At 39.4% G+C, this 18239-nt stretch overlaps 1 protein-coding gene across 7 annotated transcripts in view; it reads left to right on the forward strand.

Annotated features, from left to right (window-relative positions):
- Positions 1-4113: 4113 nt before the first annotated feature.
- The window catches only part of LOC128738617 (long-chain-fatty-acid--CoA ligase 5), a 92346-nt gene continuing 78220 nt past the window's right edge, over positions 4114-18239 (forward strand). Inside the window, exons 1-2 of one of the 7 annotated variants that reach the window (XM_053833896.1) lie at positions 4114-4279; positions 15439-15924. In XM_053833896.1, the coding sequence (XP_053689871.1) occupies positions 15849-15924 (76 nt within the window). In that variant the 5' untranslated portion in view covers positions 4114-4279; positions 15439-15848. The other 6 variants (XM_053833903.1, XM_053833902.1, XM_053833898.1 and 3 more) reach the window with 6 other exon arrangements.

The raw sequence follows: 18239 nt of genomic DNA on the forward strand, positions 1-18239 counted from the left end.
TTGCAATCAGGTGGGAACGGGGAGGGAATGTTAGTGCAATCTTTGCTGTTCTTGGGACCGTGTTAACCTCTGCATCCCTACAAAGATTACAGAAAGGAGTTTTGCTAGTTGGTTGGGTTTGTTAGAAGCCTAATGTTGAAAAGAATGAAAAACGACTAACAGATGTTGAAAAAAAACAACAAAAACGACAAGAAGACGACAGAATACACACACACAGCACCGTAGAGTGCGGTTGGGCAGATTGGCCCACGCCAAGGGCGCAAGCTCTTGTGGGCGCAAAAAAGGGTTTGTATTCAGTAATGTATTAGCAATAACTAAAGAAACTGACTAAAGAAAAGACACTGGAGCTCAGTCACTCACGGCCTCCTGTCATCATTAAACCTGATTTGCTCAACGATGATTGTTGTGCGTGACTCTGTTCAAAGTTGCTAGGAAAAGTTCGAACAATATTTTTTCGAGTTCAACATTTAGGCGATTTTATGAACTGTACGATACAAATTTGATTGCCTGGTGTGTTCGTTAGGCAGCACGGATCGATTTCGTGATGCTACGATGATATTTGTTGCCGTTTGCTTGCAGTCATTATTTTCAGTCGCGTTCATCGACTGATACTCCGCAAGTTTTCGAGCAAAAGATTCAGAAGGTTTCATCGAGATTCATGCGCACTTGGTTTCGACGAACTGAAAATGAGTTACCTGTCACTTCTTTAGTCAGTTTCTTTAGCAATAACATATGCCATTACAAAACTGAATTGATTTTAGCAATTTTTCATGCCGCGTTGTTAGTTGATTTGCATGCAACAGCCATGGAGAAAACAGTCAAACAACTGTGCTTGATGCTTTGTTCGTACTGCCAGCTCCACCGTGTAACGAAGAATTTGGACATGGTGAAGCACTTCGTCTCGCTGAATAGAACCAATCCAACAATATCCTCCCTCCGAGAAAGCCGAACGTTGGACTTGAACGGAAGCCGGGTTCCAGACGCCCGACAGTACTGCGCGACCGTAACGTGGAGAGGAAGCTAAAAATAAAAACTGAGAGTAAGATGGTCACATCGTTCCGCACCTAAGGCCGGGAGGTCTGAGTAGCCGGCTAAACGGTGAAGAAGTACTTGGCCAGAAATGTCATTTTTATGCAGATGCACCAAGCGAAGCTGACTGTGTCTGACTAGCAGGCAATCGCCCAGAGAAAGGCTGAAAGTGCTGGAGAAAAAAATCATTTCGGCGAAGCACGATGTTGTAGTCATAATGTATGACGAAAACTACTTAACGCTGATTGGCAATGACTGGCAGAGGACCGAGTACTTTACGTCCCCCACCAAGAAGGTAAGTGAAGACGTCAAGTATATCATCCGCCCCAAGTTCCCGAAGAAGATCCTTCAAACCGCTGTTCTTTCGTTCGGGGTTTACAGTGAACGAGAAGGACGCACATATAGAACGAAGTTCCGTACCGGAAGTTGCGGCCTTCATCAAGAAGTATCGCGTAAAGGATGTGGTCTTTTGGCCGGACCTTGCCTCGGTCCATTATCATAAGAGATTACTGGAGGAGATGAACCGGGCGGTCCCCCAACTGCAATCAATAGGACATTTTTGGGTGAAGCTCAAACGGAGCATTTACGTCGATAATTTTGTTGCCAAAATGGAGAAAGAGCTGAACGCCAAGGTAACGAAAGAGTTGAATAATATGCCGAATGATGAATATGATGAATGTTTTGATCGGCCATAACGAAGGTTCCGGTGAACCGCTGTAAAACCATTTGGCAGGGTGTCGAAACATTGTTATAGAAGGCTTAATGAACTCGTGAAATATTGGATGCGAGGCGAATACGAAAAAATGATAAACGTGGAGAAAACATTGATTTAGGAAACGAGGGGGCGCCAAATTGGGCTTCCGCCAAGGGCGCCACAATGTCACGCTACGGCTTTGTACACACAACAAAAGAGACAAAGGGAAATGTTAAAGGCTCAAGAACGAAAGTTGAGAGTAAGCGTTCTGGAATAATACTGGTCAAATCTCAAAAGTATCATGAACTGATTTGATTTAAAAATGTATTAATTTGTAATTTCCTTCAAATGCAATACCTGTAAAACAAATACTATCACGAATGATCACACTGTGGAATAAAGCGGGTCCATGTAAAAAGCAAATCCAGTACATTGGAAAACCGTAGATAACGACATTGCTGGACATTGCATGACATGTGATGTGACATTCCACATCGATTTCGCTAAGGCTTTCGGTAAGGTGCCACACGTGCTAGCAATTGAGAAAATGAAGCGTATAAGTCTACCGGATTGGATATGTAATGGTTGCACTCTTACTTGACTGGCCAGACTGCTTCCGTGAGTGTTCAAGGAATTAAATCCTATTGCTTTTCTATTCCATCCGAAGTACTCCAAGGCAGTATCCTAGGACCATCAATATTCGTGCTTTTTGTGAATGATATTTGTAATTGCATCGAATCGGAGAAATTGTTATTTGCGGATGACATAAATATCTTTAGAACCATTACATCCTCTCTCGATGGAGATGCTTTGCAACGCGACATAAACATCTTGCTGCATTGGTGCCTTGTAAACGGTATGGAAGTGAACATTTCGAAATGCACATTATTTCCTTCTACCGCCTTCATAACCCGCATCAGTTCACATACAAGATGCGTAATAACGATATAAAACGCTGCAGCTCTATCAAGAATCTTGGTGTTACGATCGACAGCAAGATAAGAATTGACGAGCACATTAGTGCAGTTACATCCAAAGCTTTCACCATTCTTGGTTTTATACGTAGCAATACCGCTTATTTCGATGATATTTATGCCTTGAAACGCTCTATTGCTCTCTTGCTCGCAGTATTCTGGAGCATGCAGCACCGGTTTGGTCTCCATGCTCTATTGCGCATGATACTAAAATAGAAAGCGTTCAACGTGCATTAATCCGGTTTGCACTGCGCCGTTTGCCATGGCAGAACCCGATACGGCTCCCAGCTTATGAAAATCGCTGTCAGTTAATAAGACTTAGTACGCTAGCTGAAAGAAGAGTCGTATCGCACAGACTGTTTATTTTCGACCTACTAAAAGGGACTGTGGATTGCAGTTACCTCCTGGAGCAGCTAAACATTCATGCACCTCGTCGGAATTTGAGAAATTATACGTTGCTTTGGACTCCAATGTCAGAATAACCCGTTGCACGCTTGTTGTAGACTTTTTAACGAAGTAAATCATACATTTGACTTCAATATCAGTAAGAGTAGGTTTAGAAAGGCAATTGTTAATTTAAGTTGATTGTAATACTAGTCTGTACAGAACTGAAGACTGTGAACAACAATAAATTTTATATACTTAGGACCATCTTTGGCGGTGTATGCGATAATCGTGCACGGAGGAGAAGAAGAGAAGTGGGTAAAACATTAAATGCAGCCAAAGTGGCGTAATTGTACAGTTTCTCTAGTAGACAGCTATTCTATGCAACATAAAATATCGCATTCAACACTTTTATGCAACACCCATGTTTTTAAAAGCTTTTCAAAAGCTCCTTATAAGCCTAGTTCAATATGAGCTTTTGTTTGCAAAGCTTTCTGCTTGTATTTTGCGTCTGTTGTTATAACAGCTGTTTATTGCGTTGAATTCTCGTTGGCTTCCTTTAGTAATTTATTGCTTTATTAATAGATATGCAAGGTCGATATAACTAGATATTGAAATATAATGTTTGATGATTCGTTATGCTCAGTCAATGGGAAGCTTGGTTTAAACTTTAAAGGTTCGGAAACTTCCTTCAACCATTACCACTGCACACGTGCAGACAGATAGGACTCCACAGCATAGGAGCTTTTCCCATTCGCTTTTGCTCTTTTCGGCATTCATTCAGTCCTTAAAGCGCTGACGTCACAGAACATCAGATGATATCCTGACGGGACCAGATTGGACGGGCCTATGTGGTAGTGCGTTCGGGCGCCAGGACACGTGTACCAACACGGATCGTACGTATACTTTCACACCTCACTGCAGCAGCGTATAACAGTTTCGAAGCGTGAAACAAATCCGGCTTCCTGACGAGATACCGCACGAAAGGTGGTGTGTTATTTGTTAGTTTCATTCTGATGATAGGCGTAAACAGATGACGGAGTTTGAGTGCTTTCGAGAAACAAAGTGTAGATACTGAACAGAGGCTAAAGTGATTCGGTAACGGTACAATTAGTGTATCAGTGCTGGTTTTTCTGTTCTGTTTTATTGCGCCCGAGTACCGAGACCGAGACCGAGACATCGATTTCCGTTTGGCCAGGTGTGTACGTCATTGACGTAGTTTGGCAATGCTGTATGAGTACGGCGCACAATTAGCGATAGTGGCCTCTGTTTCACCTCCAGCGGCCAAGAAGCTGAAAGTCGCCTATTCGTCGTTCATTGACTTGGAGGAAAAAATCCAATTGTTTACATCTGCTGTTCTAGTCCGATCGTACCGTACGATGTTTTTCATTCAGCACTCATGCGCAGCTCTCACGTTGTTCTCATTGAAGGATGCCGGGAGTAAAATGTTCCTAAATTCTTAGTTATAATTGTTTCCAAAATATGCTGTAAAATCTATGAACGCTTCCAAAAATTCTGTTTCACGATTATTGAGCTTCTTACATCTTAAACTTTATTGCAGGGTAAGAGACCTATTTTCAACCTTTTAAGCGAATTCTTCTATTTCTTCAGCATAATTAAGTTTTTGTGAAGGAATTGATGGTTTTGATGTTCATTTGATAAAAAACATCAGATTACTTACATTTTTGATAAAATGAAACTTTGTTTTAATTTTACCAAAAATAATCATGTTTTGGGACTTTGTGCGTATTTTTACCTTTGCTATTCTCTCACACACTCTCTCTCTTTCTTGGTGTACATTCCATTTTCCATTTTTTCTCCCAAACTACTGGCGGTGCGGTGGTTCCCATGCGGTGGTCGGTCTCTCGATGGTTTGAATGTTTCTAAATCTTAAAGCGAAACATACGATGAAGAAAGATATCGCGAAAGAAGTAGTTTCGTGCTCTCCTCTGCCTGGTATACGATTTCTAGTGACTATCGACATATAATTCAACGAATGTAATTATCATCTATTTTCCTGTGCTGCATCAGTGCGAATTGCGGTTACTCGTTCAGTGAGAGTGGTGGCACTACAGTGAATGGTTGCAGAAACGCGGTTCGAGTGGAAATTATCCAATTTTATGGTTTTCTACCTGGAAAGTGACCAACTCTCTGTTATGGTGGGCCGTTTGACAGTTCCGGCAGTATACAGAGATCTGCCGCATGTTTGTGTTAGTGCATCTTAAGAGCGGGAGCAGTGTTTGGATGCCAATTTTTGGCCAACATTATGTTCTATGTATGCTTGCAGAACATCGACACTGAACTCTGTCTGACAGCGGTGTGTGATTGTCTGTTTCGCTGCTAGCAAACTGTTATACTCCCTGCTAGAGCCGTGCGTACGATAGCCAAACCTCGTGACGGCGATTTTCAAGTCTCATTAACGCGTGATAAACGTCGAAAATCATATCAGAATGATCTCCGAACTAGTGCTGCTGCTGTGAAGAACGTGGTGTTCAAGTTCGATTGTGATTTGATTTGCAAAGTGCGAAGAAAAACTTGATTTTATGTAAGACGAACGATTATTGATTTTCTCAAGGTGCCGTGCGGGTAGTCGAAATTGGGGCTGATTTCGTCGCATGATAAAAGTGTGTGAGTGTGCGTATGTAGTGGTTGCAGTGGTGGCCAAAAACTACGCCACGGTACCTTAGATGGTACCTTGATTGATAAATAATTAACAAATGCATGATGGTTCCTTTAGTTCTCTCACGGTTGGCGCTATAATGATGAGAACTGCGTGATACAACGGACGAAAATTAATAAAACAGTTGTTTCAACACTTTTGTTTCATAGAAGTGAGATACGAAGAAAGACCATAACTTTTCCGTAACGTATCGGTAGAATGGAAAGGTGAAAAATCGATATTCATCGTCTCTTTACCAACTAAATCGGTTTCGTGGACAACACGTGCTAAATAAATACCTAATGGAATATAAAGAACACGGTTCATAACCGAAGAAAGGAAGAACTTCTGAAAATAGTTGTTTTTTACTTTCGCCGGTCGTCTGTGGACTGCGCGTTAGAATCGATGTTCGATGGGATAAGAATGTTGCCGGCTTCGGCGAGAGGGCCCTAAACTGGCGTACATGTAGACATTTGATAGTAAATGGCATTTAAACACTTTTATAAATAAACCTGAGCTATTTTTGCGTGTGAAATTCATGCGGATGAGAACTCTCAAAAAAGACACATGACATTTGAAATTTCGTTAGACAATTTAGAATAATATATCATTACCGACTCTTATTTCCTACGTACATTGGAAACATAAACCTTAACCGGAATCGGAGAATTCGTATTTTCATCTAAACTCTCATTTCGACCAGTTATTAATCCAACAGATTAGGTTGAGAGCCCATACTATAATCAATATAAACAGAGGTGATAATTGATCACGATGATTTCCCACGTCAAATGTGCGTCATTTTGGATAGCTAAATTTCTATATGAGATAACAATGTCCATAGGCTCATTTATTGGATACGTAAACAACATATTGCATGAACATTTGGATATAAAAAAGCTAGCTGCGTTGTGAACAGTGAATGCTACGCTTTTTTATTCCGACGCAAGAACAGAAACTTGTTGACAACTCTGATGAGCGCGGTTTAGTTTTGTTTTGGCATATTGGACAAGACTTCACAGCGCTGACAAGGTCACCTACATGCGTTAATGGTTATGACCAAAGTCTTAGCATAACTTTGGAAATGTTGCAGTATAAAGAGTTTCTCGTGAAAGTGCCTCCCCAGCTCTTTGTACCAGAAAGTTAAGTTAAAGACTTCTGTATTCTTATCTGTGATTTCCAAAGGAGAAAAATTTTCTCACAAATATCACAACCATTTTTGTGGCGTTAGGCATTTCTCAGGCATAGAGCAAACAAATATAGTAACTTACTATGGAAAATACAAATTGAAAAATAACTGAACGATATCAAAGCCAATTATACAGATTACCGTCATCCCTTCAACATTCAAGCTTGAAACTATAAATTACTAACGGCTGGTTTAATTATTTAGGCACCATTATCGGACCAGCTGACAATGGGTTATTAATTTCCCACCCATTTGTTTGTAACTGGCTCATTTGTTAGCTAGCATCCTATCATTGGGTATTGATTTTTCAGTTTTCTTATGCCAGGTGCTGTTGCGCATCGAAAAAAAAAGTTACGGTTGAAATCTATTGTTATGCTTGAAAGTACAATGCATAACGGGACGGAACGGTTGGTTTTACTCGACAGAACAATAACTAAAAGGTTTCATGCGAAACTCATGATTTCATAGTTTTCATGCTCTAGAAATATGCAATAAAAGATGGCATTAATTCGTAAATCAATATAATAAATGAAATATTTTTGAAGTTCATAAATCGGTATGTTTTCTAATGAATTGCCGAAACTTTCGTAAGTTATCATTTCGACGGTTCATGAATCATTTATGAAGGCGCATGGCTGTTTATATCATGACACACTACAAGGCGTGTCCATTTAGCCAAATAAATGGATGCGTTTTGTACTTTGTCACTATGCATTTAACCATGCGCCCTCAGGGGGCGATGATAGCAAAACGTAGACACTACCGAACGTCTGAATTTTCCAGCCAGAAGTTCTGGAAAATGTTTAAGACTCTTTCATCAAATTACATTGAAGTCAGTGTTTCTTTAATTATTTACTGAATTGGCACGACGTCTCATAACAAGTCCAGTTGTCAGTGAGCCATGGTGTGGGAACTCACGACTACTTCAACTCTGTTAGTTGAACGGTCCCTTTAGTGCTGGATTCTGCCCACCAACATATATACCTCATTTTAGACGTATTTATCTTCAATCCAATCTTCTATAATCCACGTTTCAGTCTGCTGTATTAAACTTTTTTCGTCTTACAATATATGGAAGGTGGAGCACAAGTCGACACGGTGTATACCGACGTAAAAGCAGCGTTCGGTCGGTTTGACCACACCATCCTGCTAGCCAAAATAAAGCATCTCGGTGCCTCGGCTGGTTTTGTCCGGTGGTCTTTCCTCTAAAGCCGCTGTCTTTCTGTGAAACTGGGGAACGTTGAGTCTTGCGACTTCTGGAGTATCTCAGGCGTTCCTCAAGGCAGCATCGTCGGATTCTTGCTATTTACGCTGTATTACAATACTGCTGCATGATCTGCATGATGCTTCCCCCAGAATGCAGAATAGTGTACGGTAATGACCTCAAAATCTACCTTGCTGTTCCCTCAATTCCTGATTGTATCGAATTACAAAAGATGATCGACATGCTCCGTGATAGGTGTGCATACAAACGACTCACCATCAACGTTGTCAAGTGCCCAGTAATCATGTACAACCGAAAGAAGGCTTCAATCCAATAATGTTAGTCCATAAACAGCCAGATTCTGAGCCAAAACTCAATATTCTGAACGCGTCACGAACTTCTGATTCAGGACCACTACAGCAGCATCATTTCCAAAGCAAACAAGAAGCTGGGATTCACAATGAGAATTGCAAAAGCGTTTCGTAATCGATACTGCCTGAGAACTTTGTATTGTGCACTTGTAGGTACGCTGAACCATTATTGCACTGGCCTTTGGACTGCACGGATCGAATCTATACAAAAAAGGTTCATCGAGCTCTGCTCTGGACGGAACCAGTCGAACTTCCTTCATACGAACACAGGAGTAAGCTGCTGGACATAGACGCATTGGATAAGAGAAGGGACGATATCCCAAGCAACAATGTGAGTTTTATTGTACTCTTATGGTGGTCTTCATGACCAATTTTGGTCTTACATGCCATCATAAGAGTATAATAAAACCCAAATTGTTACTTGGGATGTGTGTCGTATTTGTTGAAAAATTGTTATGTGGATCAGTTGATGTCCCTTGGATTCTAGCAAAAATCAATATGAATGCGCACTCGATAGTTCTTCGCTCAACTAACTTTCTCAGAATTTTATTTCATCGCACAGTATATGGTCAAAGTCAGATCAGTTTCTGCGGAAGATTGTTTTTGCCAAATATTTCACAGCTCCAGTGACTATTGTCGTTATACACTATCATACGCAGCTTTGAAATCCATGAATAGTTGATGCGTGGCTACTCGGCATTCGCAGCAATTCTGTAGAATCTTCCGTTCGTTTCGACGAGAATTTTCCTTACAGCCTAAGGCGTTCTCCAGTACGTTGTTAATAGCTGTTTTAAAGATGCTCTAATAGGCTTCAAGAGGGGCGTCATCCATTGCGCTCTCTTTCGCCCGGCAATAATGCGTAATTTTCGGACACATCGGATTGCTCCAGTTGCATATAACTAAACCATAATGGGTACTTTGTTGAGTGATCAAGAAGTTCACCGATGCGAAAGACTATGCTGGAAGCAAATACAATATATCTCAGCTATTCATTAACCAACAAAGTTGGTTTTTGGTTGATGACTAAGTTATACAAGGTACTAACCATGCACCAAAAACCAACTGTATTGATTGATGGACAACTAAAAAATCGCCGTGGGGGTACAGCACCACTCACCGCCATATTCGGGGGACTGCTGTACCATGTATTTCACTAACTGGCTAGACATTGGCAACAGCTTTTCTCTCATTGTACATGTCTACAAGTTTTTACTTTTGTAATACTATTACGCAGTGCTGCGAAAATTTTACAGTTAGTTCCCTAAACTTGAAAAGTTCTTCAACCCGAATAGATGTCCAGACACATGACCGCAGTCATTTGTAAATTTGTTACGATAAAACTCGTTATGCAACAACGTTGCGGCACCGTTCCAGAGTATCCAAGCCCGGTGAAGGGCAACGTGCTGGATACGGAAAAAGATTGTGAATATCTCGCCTAAATAAATCCCTAAGAGCCACACGGCTTCTCTGGATGCGTTCGATTTTTCAAATCCTGGTTAGCTGATGAAGTAGCACACAAAACTTTCAGCAAGTTTGCAACCCATGACAATTGTCATCGTAGCGTACGTTTAGCTGCAATTTGAGATCGGCAGCGTAAACAGATAGGCATCCATCCGGCTACATCGTTAAAGAATAGGATGATGTGTAAAGGCCCCTTGCTTCCTTGGGGAACACCAGCTTTATTGGTAAACATAGATGAAATGGCAGATTCCAGCTTGACTAGTAAGACCCTGTCACATCAATATGAGCCAAGCCAACATAATAGTCGCTGTTAGGCTGGAGTTTTCGTAAAAGGATGAGGTGGTCATTCCACTTGTGCCCTTTCCTCGAACTGCGCATGTTGGGGATCTGATTACTTTCCGTTTTAAAACTTGTGCTAATTCCTTGAAAATGGTGTTTGCTGCCGCATACTTTACATTTGGCCAGAGATCATTGCGGCATTCATGGGACGATCTGATTTGGCCAGCATCCTGCTTATGCCTGGGTACCACTGGATTAGAGATAGCAGACAGGCTACAACCCTTTGAATTACCTTCCGGCGATCACTACTCTTACGGATGAGGAGCTTGTAGGGTTGCTTCCAGATATCCGGAAATTTGTGTTGCGTAAAAGACTTGTTGAACAAGCGACAGAGTCACAGCAAAGCAAAGGCTAGGTTCTACATTCCATTATCGAAACTTGACCTTGTGTTTTATACTACCGCCTTCGCAGCTGTTATAGTACAGGACAATTGCAGGGCCAGTTGCTACGATCCTATTGACTCTAGCAGCCTCTCCGTTTTGTCCCTGCATTTCCATTTTTTAGTTGACAAAAAGTCCAAAGCCCTTTCAGATTCCTTCGCAGATCAAATTGTGACGAAAATTTTCGAACAATTTCCAATACTTTGACACAAGTCTGAGCCTGTTAGTTATGTTTTTTGTTTTCAAAGTGTTGCGGACGCAGAGATTCCTAGTTAAACACGATAAAAAAGAGAAGATATCGAAAATAGTTTGATTATCTCTGCAACTCAAGTGAGAAGGTCGTGGCATTTTATACCGCTAACATTTCATTATGATATTTATCACTTCGCATTAAGTATTTAGATGAAGGAAATAATCATTTAAAAACAAGGTGTTAAAATACACTTCCGTTTATAGGCATAGTAGGTGCTAAACGGATGGCAAAACAATATTACGAAATGAAAAGTTTATAGCTGTTGTCAGCTTTTCGGACGACATTGCCATCGGTACTTCTTTAAATTTTAGAACCTTCAAAGATGAATCTTTATTTTAAGTGGAGCGATCTAGAAAAACTTATTAGTTTCCGCTGTGGATGCAATAGTCTGATGAATGTTGATGCCAGGCATTGAAAAATTTGGACTTGGACCCAAAGACCTGGATGACGTGGATTTCACGGAATTTTTCTAGAATCTTTCTACAGAAAACCTAAAGGGTTGAATAAAGTAAAAATCTGTATGCAACTTGCGGTAGCTTTTGGCTATATGGAACTCTTCTAGTTATAATAAGGCGTCTTGCGGTGAGCACGATATTTTTGGACTGAATTATCGGAAATTTAAAATTCAAAAAGGAATCGGTGATAAAATATATTATCTATAGATTGATCGAAGGAATGAGTATTGCTTCCTTAACATTTGACGAATTGGTATGAAATTTTCTGTGTGCATATATAAATATACCGTGAACGTACCATATTCTGCGCAGTTAAGACATTTTTATGATCCTTCCGCTATTCCAAGTATCCTAGATATAAATTAACAACGCGGATAGCAGCAACGTGTAGTGCTACGGTCTATAATATCTGGTAAAAAATATGGGAATTATAAGTCGACCAACAATTGAGTATATTTTTTGTTTTGTAAACTTATCCACGGTGCCTAATTCTGCGCACTCTCTTGTCCATGTTCCTAATTCTGCGCATGTTTGCTCCTAATTCTGCGCACCCAAAAAGTGAAAATAAATACTCCTGACATGCTGTTTATGACTTTAGACGCTGAAAGCACACCAAAAAATCCGGCATTAGCCATTACCATAATTAAATCTATGATTCGGTCTTCTTGTGCTGTCTGGGCGGCAAAGGAATATTGTTATCATTTTGATTGCCTCATTTTAAATATTTTATTCTCGATAACGTGAAAGACGAATTGATTTGGGTTTTCTGCATACTGAACATTACACTTTAGACACTTTGTGCTTTCATATAGAAACCACTTCCCCACGCTCTGACAGCCCCATGAGATTGGACATTAAAAAAAATAGAAGACATGGTTTCATGAATTGGCGCTCGTAGGTTCGGACCCCGAGACACAGCACAGGATTCCAATAAATGCAAGTTAAAGATTCTACTTGAATTGGATTATTATGGCCCGTTTGTGAATAATGACGTAATATTCAACAGACATTTATAAAAAAAATAACGCAATGATCATAATTATGCACAATGTTAAAAAATACTTATATAAAGAAAAATGCGCAGAATTAGGAGCTGCGCAGAATTAGGAGCGTTCACGGTATGTACATTACGATCATCGATCATGTTAAAACCAGAAAATCGATTTTTCGAACATTCTAACTGTATATAACCCCTTAAAAAAATCTAAAAGTGGACCTGATCCATTGTTTTTAATTATTAACTTGTCGCTGAATTTCGCAAGCTTCTCAAAAGATTTACATATTTATAGAAATATTCTAGATTTTAGTGACAAGTTAAAGCTCATTCTTAGTCCCTATTGTTAAATCAATTCGGAAATTTTACGTACGTAAAAAGCAAAGCCTTAGGCTTAAACGTCTTTCTAAGACTTGAACTTTCTTTCGATCACTTCATCATCGATAGACTTCAGGGCCGGCTGTTAGAGTACAGGACAGTTACGGGGCTAGTGCATCGTAAATCCTACTGACTCTCCCTAGCAGTACCGCCTAGCCGAGATTCGAATATACGACGACTGGTTTGCTAGACCAGCATCGTACCTTGAAGCTAACTGGGTTGTAACATTCCCTTCACATCATTTACAAAATCACAGATACACAATACGACTTCTTCATAGGACTCCCGAATACGACACATTTACCGGAATTTATAGGTTGTTTATTGAAGCTGCGAAGGTGGAAGTAGCATTTCGATGTACACCTGAATAACACCGGGAAAAGTAAACCCAACGACAGGCGAAAGGAGGTTTTATGGTTACGGAGTTAGAATTATAAAAGGCGGTATCGGAGCGGAACTTTCTAAGATGGGTCCAGAAAAGCTGGTTTCTTACCTGCAAAGACTAAATGTAACAATTTGGGATCCTAAGCACCTACCGGATGAGAGGAAAGGTAGGGTTATCTGCTTGATCTACAATAAAAATGGTGATGGTCCCACTAGACTCCTTTGTGGTACGTCCAACAATGTTTTATGGCATTGTGATACACGACAACCTTTTTTCAAAGGTATGATTTCAATGTGCTCAACTATTAGCGGAATCAGCGGAATTTTTATTTACTTACGTTGAAGAATGCCTGCATCAGAACAACTCATATTTCAAAGTTTTGACATATTGTTGGATATTATTGGACACGGATGGGATTTAGAGGTTGAGTCGGATATATTCGAAATGTGCTTTGCATGAAAAAAGGCAGGTATCACTCGATGTGATTTGACGCCTGATTACCTAGAAATATGCATCTAGGAAGGTCGGACTCTTGCGGTTTTAATTTATAAAAATCAGGATTTCGTTTTAGATCTGGCTACTGGCAGAAGGACCCTTTCTCTACAGCCCTATAGCGCCCTACAGCGATTAGTGCATTGACCAAAGAGGTTTTGGCTTGTTGCCATGTGAAGGAACAAACGTACTTAATTGAAATCCATTCTTGAGCAATTAAATTCCCTTAATTCAGACAAATCTTGATATAGCATTTGTTGAAGACGTACTAGGGTTACTAGAAGCGATGCATTTAGACTTTCGAAAGGTGGTTCGCAGGGGTCGGGTACCGAAATGGCATGCTTTTCCAAACTAGTCCCGGTTGATTATAATCACCAAATTGTAGATAGATTGAGTCGTCATCTAACGGGAAATCAGGGAAGGAACTTCTCAAATATTATATCATAATAACTAATATACACCCACAATTGTTCTAGTTCAGTTGGATCCTGACTATTGCGATAGACACTGAAGTGCAACGAACAACTCATTGATTTTTGTACACAATCCTCCAACGTTCTGGTAGTATATAGTCTGCTAGTTGTCGGTGCTTTTTACGATGCATGGCTACCAGCTAAAGATACATTCAAGAGACGATAAATTACGGCGGCAGAAACAAGTTGGTGGTATTCGTCGTCTGGCTGCGAATGAATATCACTGTGAGAGTGCACAATATCTAGTAAATATATACATAAGTACTCTCCATGGCTTTATGCGAGAAAATATCATCAAGTAAAAACATCATCTCTAAAGAATACAAATTCGAGATAAGTTATTTAACTCTAATTGAGCAAAACCCATTTCCGGGACTCTTTACATTTTTTACAGCACTCATGTATGCTGAAGTATTTAAATTCTATAAAAAGTAAAAATTTACAATCTCATTGCTGTTAAAAAACAACTCATCCTACGCATGTTTTTGAGTACTTGCGTGTATGAGAAATACGTGGAGACAAATTCCATTATTACGCATGTACGCATCTGCGTCGTCAAATGCTTTGTCAACAAATCAAGTATCTAGGTACTTGCCTGTGAAAAAGAGTGCGCTAGTCTTGTTCCTGTTGTACAACACAAAATCATAATTGTAATTTGGCACAGTTGTAATACACCCACATCGTAGGAATGTCATTGAAGTCTACGAAAGTATAATAGTAAATGGTTTAGTAATAGTACTGAAAATAAAATAAATCCCGATGTATGGGGGGAATTCATTAAGGATATGTTTTGTAATTTGTAATTATATGAGCATAATACCAACAGTGTGTACACACAATCTTCAGTGTTAATAAAAAAACTAATTCAATCCTAGATTACCATCTTGTAAAACAACAAAGCATGTATAGTACAACTGCATATCATTGTTCTCTAGTGCTCCGTATGCACTTTTCTTCCGCTAAATAAAATATTGCTGCGCGATTCCAGAGCCGCTCGGAACGAAACAGGAACTGTTGCAAACAGCTGACGCCTCCATTTCTCATTGTCGTCCGTCGTCGTCGTCCATCGTCGTGCGACTCGGCTCTTTGTGCGATAGTGCGCGGTTCGGTTCAATTGCAAAAAAGTCGTCCGCGTGGCAGGACAAAGTGCGCTTCGCTCTCTGACCGTGTCGCACGCGCGTTGATCAATTGGCGCCAAAGAAAACCAGTGCCGCTTTGTGTGTGAACCTTTGCGAATGCAGTGAACCTTTAAACCAAGTTTTAACGGCTTTGTTGACGCGTGAAAGCGAAGGGATTTAAAATTTTTGTTTTCATCTCTTAACAGCAAATCGCCGAGTTTGACCGATAACAAGTTAATGATAGTTGGGTGAAAGCTATAATGTGCTACCGGAATCGAGCAGAACTGCCGCTATAACTGGACTCGCAGGTGCCTGACTCTCCAGAGATTAAATAGCTGTTACTCGCACAGTGCAAAGTAGGATTAAATTTAAGTCATAATCAATCGAGGAAAAAAGTGCAATAAATGCGATAACAAACAGGGCGGCCCATTGCCATTTTTTTGCCGCTTGTGACCCGCTGGTATTCCGACAGTGATAAGTCAGTTCGCTGATGCCAGTCTGTGTACGGGTGCTTCGAGTGGTTGTTGGTACAATAAAGAACGAACCGAAGCGTTCGAGGTCCTCGCCAGAAGCGTTACGCTACCACGCTCCTTCAGTGTTCCAGTGCATGCGGTGAATGAGCATCGTTTCGGATTTTCTCCGGTGGATCAAATCAATGCAGCAGCACATCATGAACAATTCGACCGGTTTGAGTAAGTACTGATGGTTTCGATTCTGCATGTCTATTCATCGATAGAGTTTATGACTTTAAAAGTAATTTAAATTTATCACCAAAATTTCTTTCATTAAAATTTATATGTGAATTTATATTTGTTTAAACATATTTTGAAAAATTTACCTCAAAATTTTCGAACAGTTCCAGAACTTTATGAAATTTTGCACAGTTAATGGAATGATGAATGAAAACAATAAATTAGAAAATACGAAGTCTACTATTTTTCTACAAAACTCGGACATCGCTTATGAAAATTCAAAACTCTCGAACAAAATTATTTTTATGAAAATGTATGCAAAACAATATTTAAAAAAATTGTCTAGAAAATCCAGTCGCAATCCAGTTTTCAATGATCAAAATTTTACGACAGCGTTTTTGTTGTTCCAGAGTTTTTTATAACAGTGTGAGAAATGTATACTACTAAGACTACTAAGATGCTCCAAAAACTTTAGTATTTCTTATATTAATTTTTTTGTTTGTTTTTGATACTTGGTTCGAGAGTTATGAATTTTTAAAATAAGGCGAAAAATTTCATTCGAAGTTTTCAAAGAAAATAAGATCCGTTGAATTTTTAAAATATTGTGTCCGTGACAAAATTTATTCAATTTTAGGACCCTCCGGCCCAAACCTGTACGGTAATTTTTAAAAATTATCATTTATTACCTGCTCAGCTGACGATACCTTATGCAGCACAAACCTTAGATAAGTCCGTTGGCTTAGACATGGGTGTGACGAACGAGAAGCATGCTTCTCGGATTGCTTATCGCGTGCACTAATTTTAGCTCGTTGGATACAGCTGGTCTGTGAACTTGCAAAAAAGGGATTTCATTTTATCAGTTGATTGATACTTGTTTAGATATGAAATGATGGGTAAGATAACGTAAATACGAAAGCATATCGTACGATCGACGTAAGGGAACAATGCTACTGGAATGAATTATTCAATTGCGTTCGCTCTTATCGGTGATTGTATAATTATTACTTTGTTCTCTATCGATATATAGTACCTTATATCCAGGAAGTATTAACGCTGAGAAGCTAGAAACGCTAGTGTTTCTGCTTTGCGACCTTAGCTCGAACAAAATAAAATTAAAACAACACTCCTGTCCTGTCGCAAGCATCAAAACCAGAAACCAGTATTCTGAATGCCAAATGATATCCAAAACTATTTGGATTTGCATTTCGGCGCATTTATTCCGCCGAGTCGCAGTTTGTTAGGAACTGAATTCTGCACCTGTTAGCTATTCGTATTAGCTGTCAAAATTAGTGTCGTACCGGGAAAGTTAGTAGACTAGACACTAATTTGTTGAGTTAGTTTCATTCAAAGACAATACATATGGGTCATTCCATCTCAAACGTGCACAAAGTTTGGATTCGACCATCAGCGATTTCAACCAAAGTTGGCATAATTGTTCATTCCGACCCCACAACCAATTTCCCAAAGTTTTAGGACGATTGATCAATCCCCCTAGCAGTGACGCTTCTTCCTTTTCTACAGATTTTCAAAAAAAGTCATTTTTCGGGTTTGAATATCTCTAAAACAGTTCGATGTGGAGACATGCCAATATACTTTTTCTATGGGTTTTTGGCCGCGCAATCGAATGATGTTATCAGTTTTCATCTAATTTTTCAACATCATACATTTTTTTGCAATTTAAAACGAAAAATGCGAATATCTCAAAACACCCCCAATTTTATTTTCAAATAAAAATGCTTAAAATATTTGCCAGAAAATTCTACATAAAAATCACTCAACTATAAAAACCAATATTGGTAGTTTGGGAGATATGGCGTTTTAAATACCTGGGGCATGCGTTATTCTATCTGAATTGTTAGTGGAAGTATGTTTAAACACGTCTACCTAAAACTTCCGGACATTTTCAGGACTAAATAATGTATTTTGATGAAAAAATGCATTTTTGACATAGAATCAACATAATAACTTTTCATGTTGTGGATACTATTGTATATACACTGTGGTACAAAATTGATCGGACACATCGACGTTTTTGGAAAACTCGTTCATTACACTCGAATAATTGAGTTTTGTATCCATGTAATATTTTTTGAAAACTCATACATATCTATTTCAATCATATCCTTAATCATAAATTCCCTTCAAAAAATAATTTTCCAAATAAAAATAATTATTAAACAATTACTTCAGAAACCATGTGCGAAAGTAATCGGACAACTAGTGCAAACATTACAAACACGGCCGTTACTGTACGGGAAACGTTTTGTTTATCAGTTTAAGTGCAAGACTCAGATCAAAAACGAATTTGGAATTCA

The sequence above is a fragment of the Sabethes cyaneus genome, chromosome 2, assembly GCF_943734655.1.
Source record: "Sabethes cyaneus chromosome 2, idSabCyanKW18_F2, whole genome shotgun sequence".
Classification (NCBI taxonomy): Eukaryota; Metazoa; Arthropoda; class Insecta; order Diptera; family Culicidae; genus Sabethes; species Sabethes cyaneus.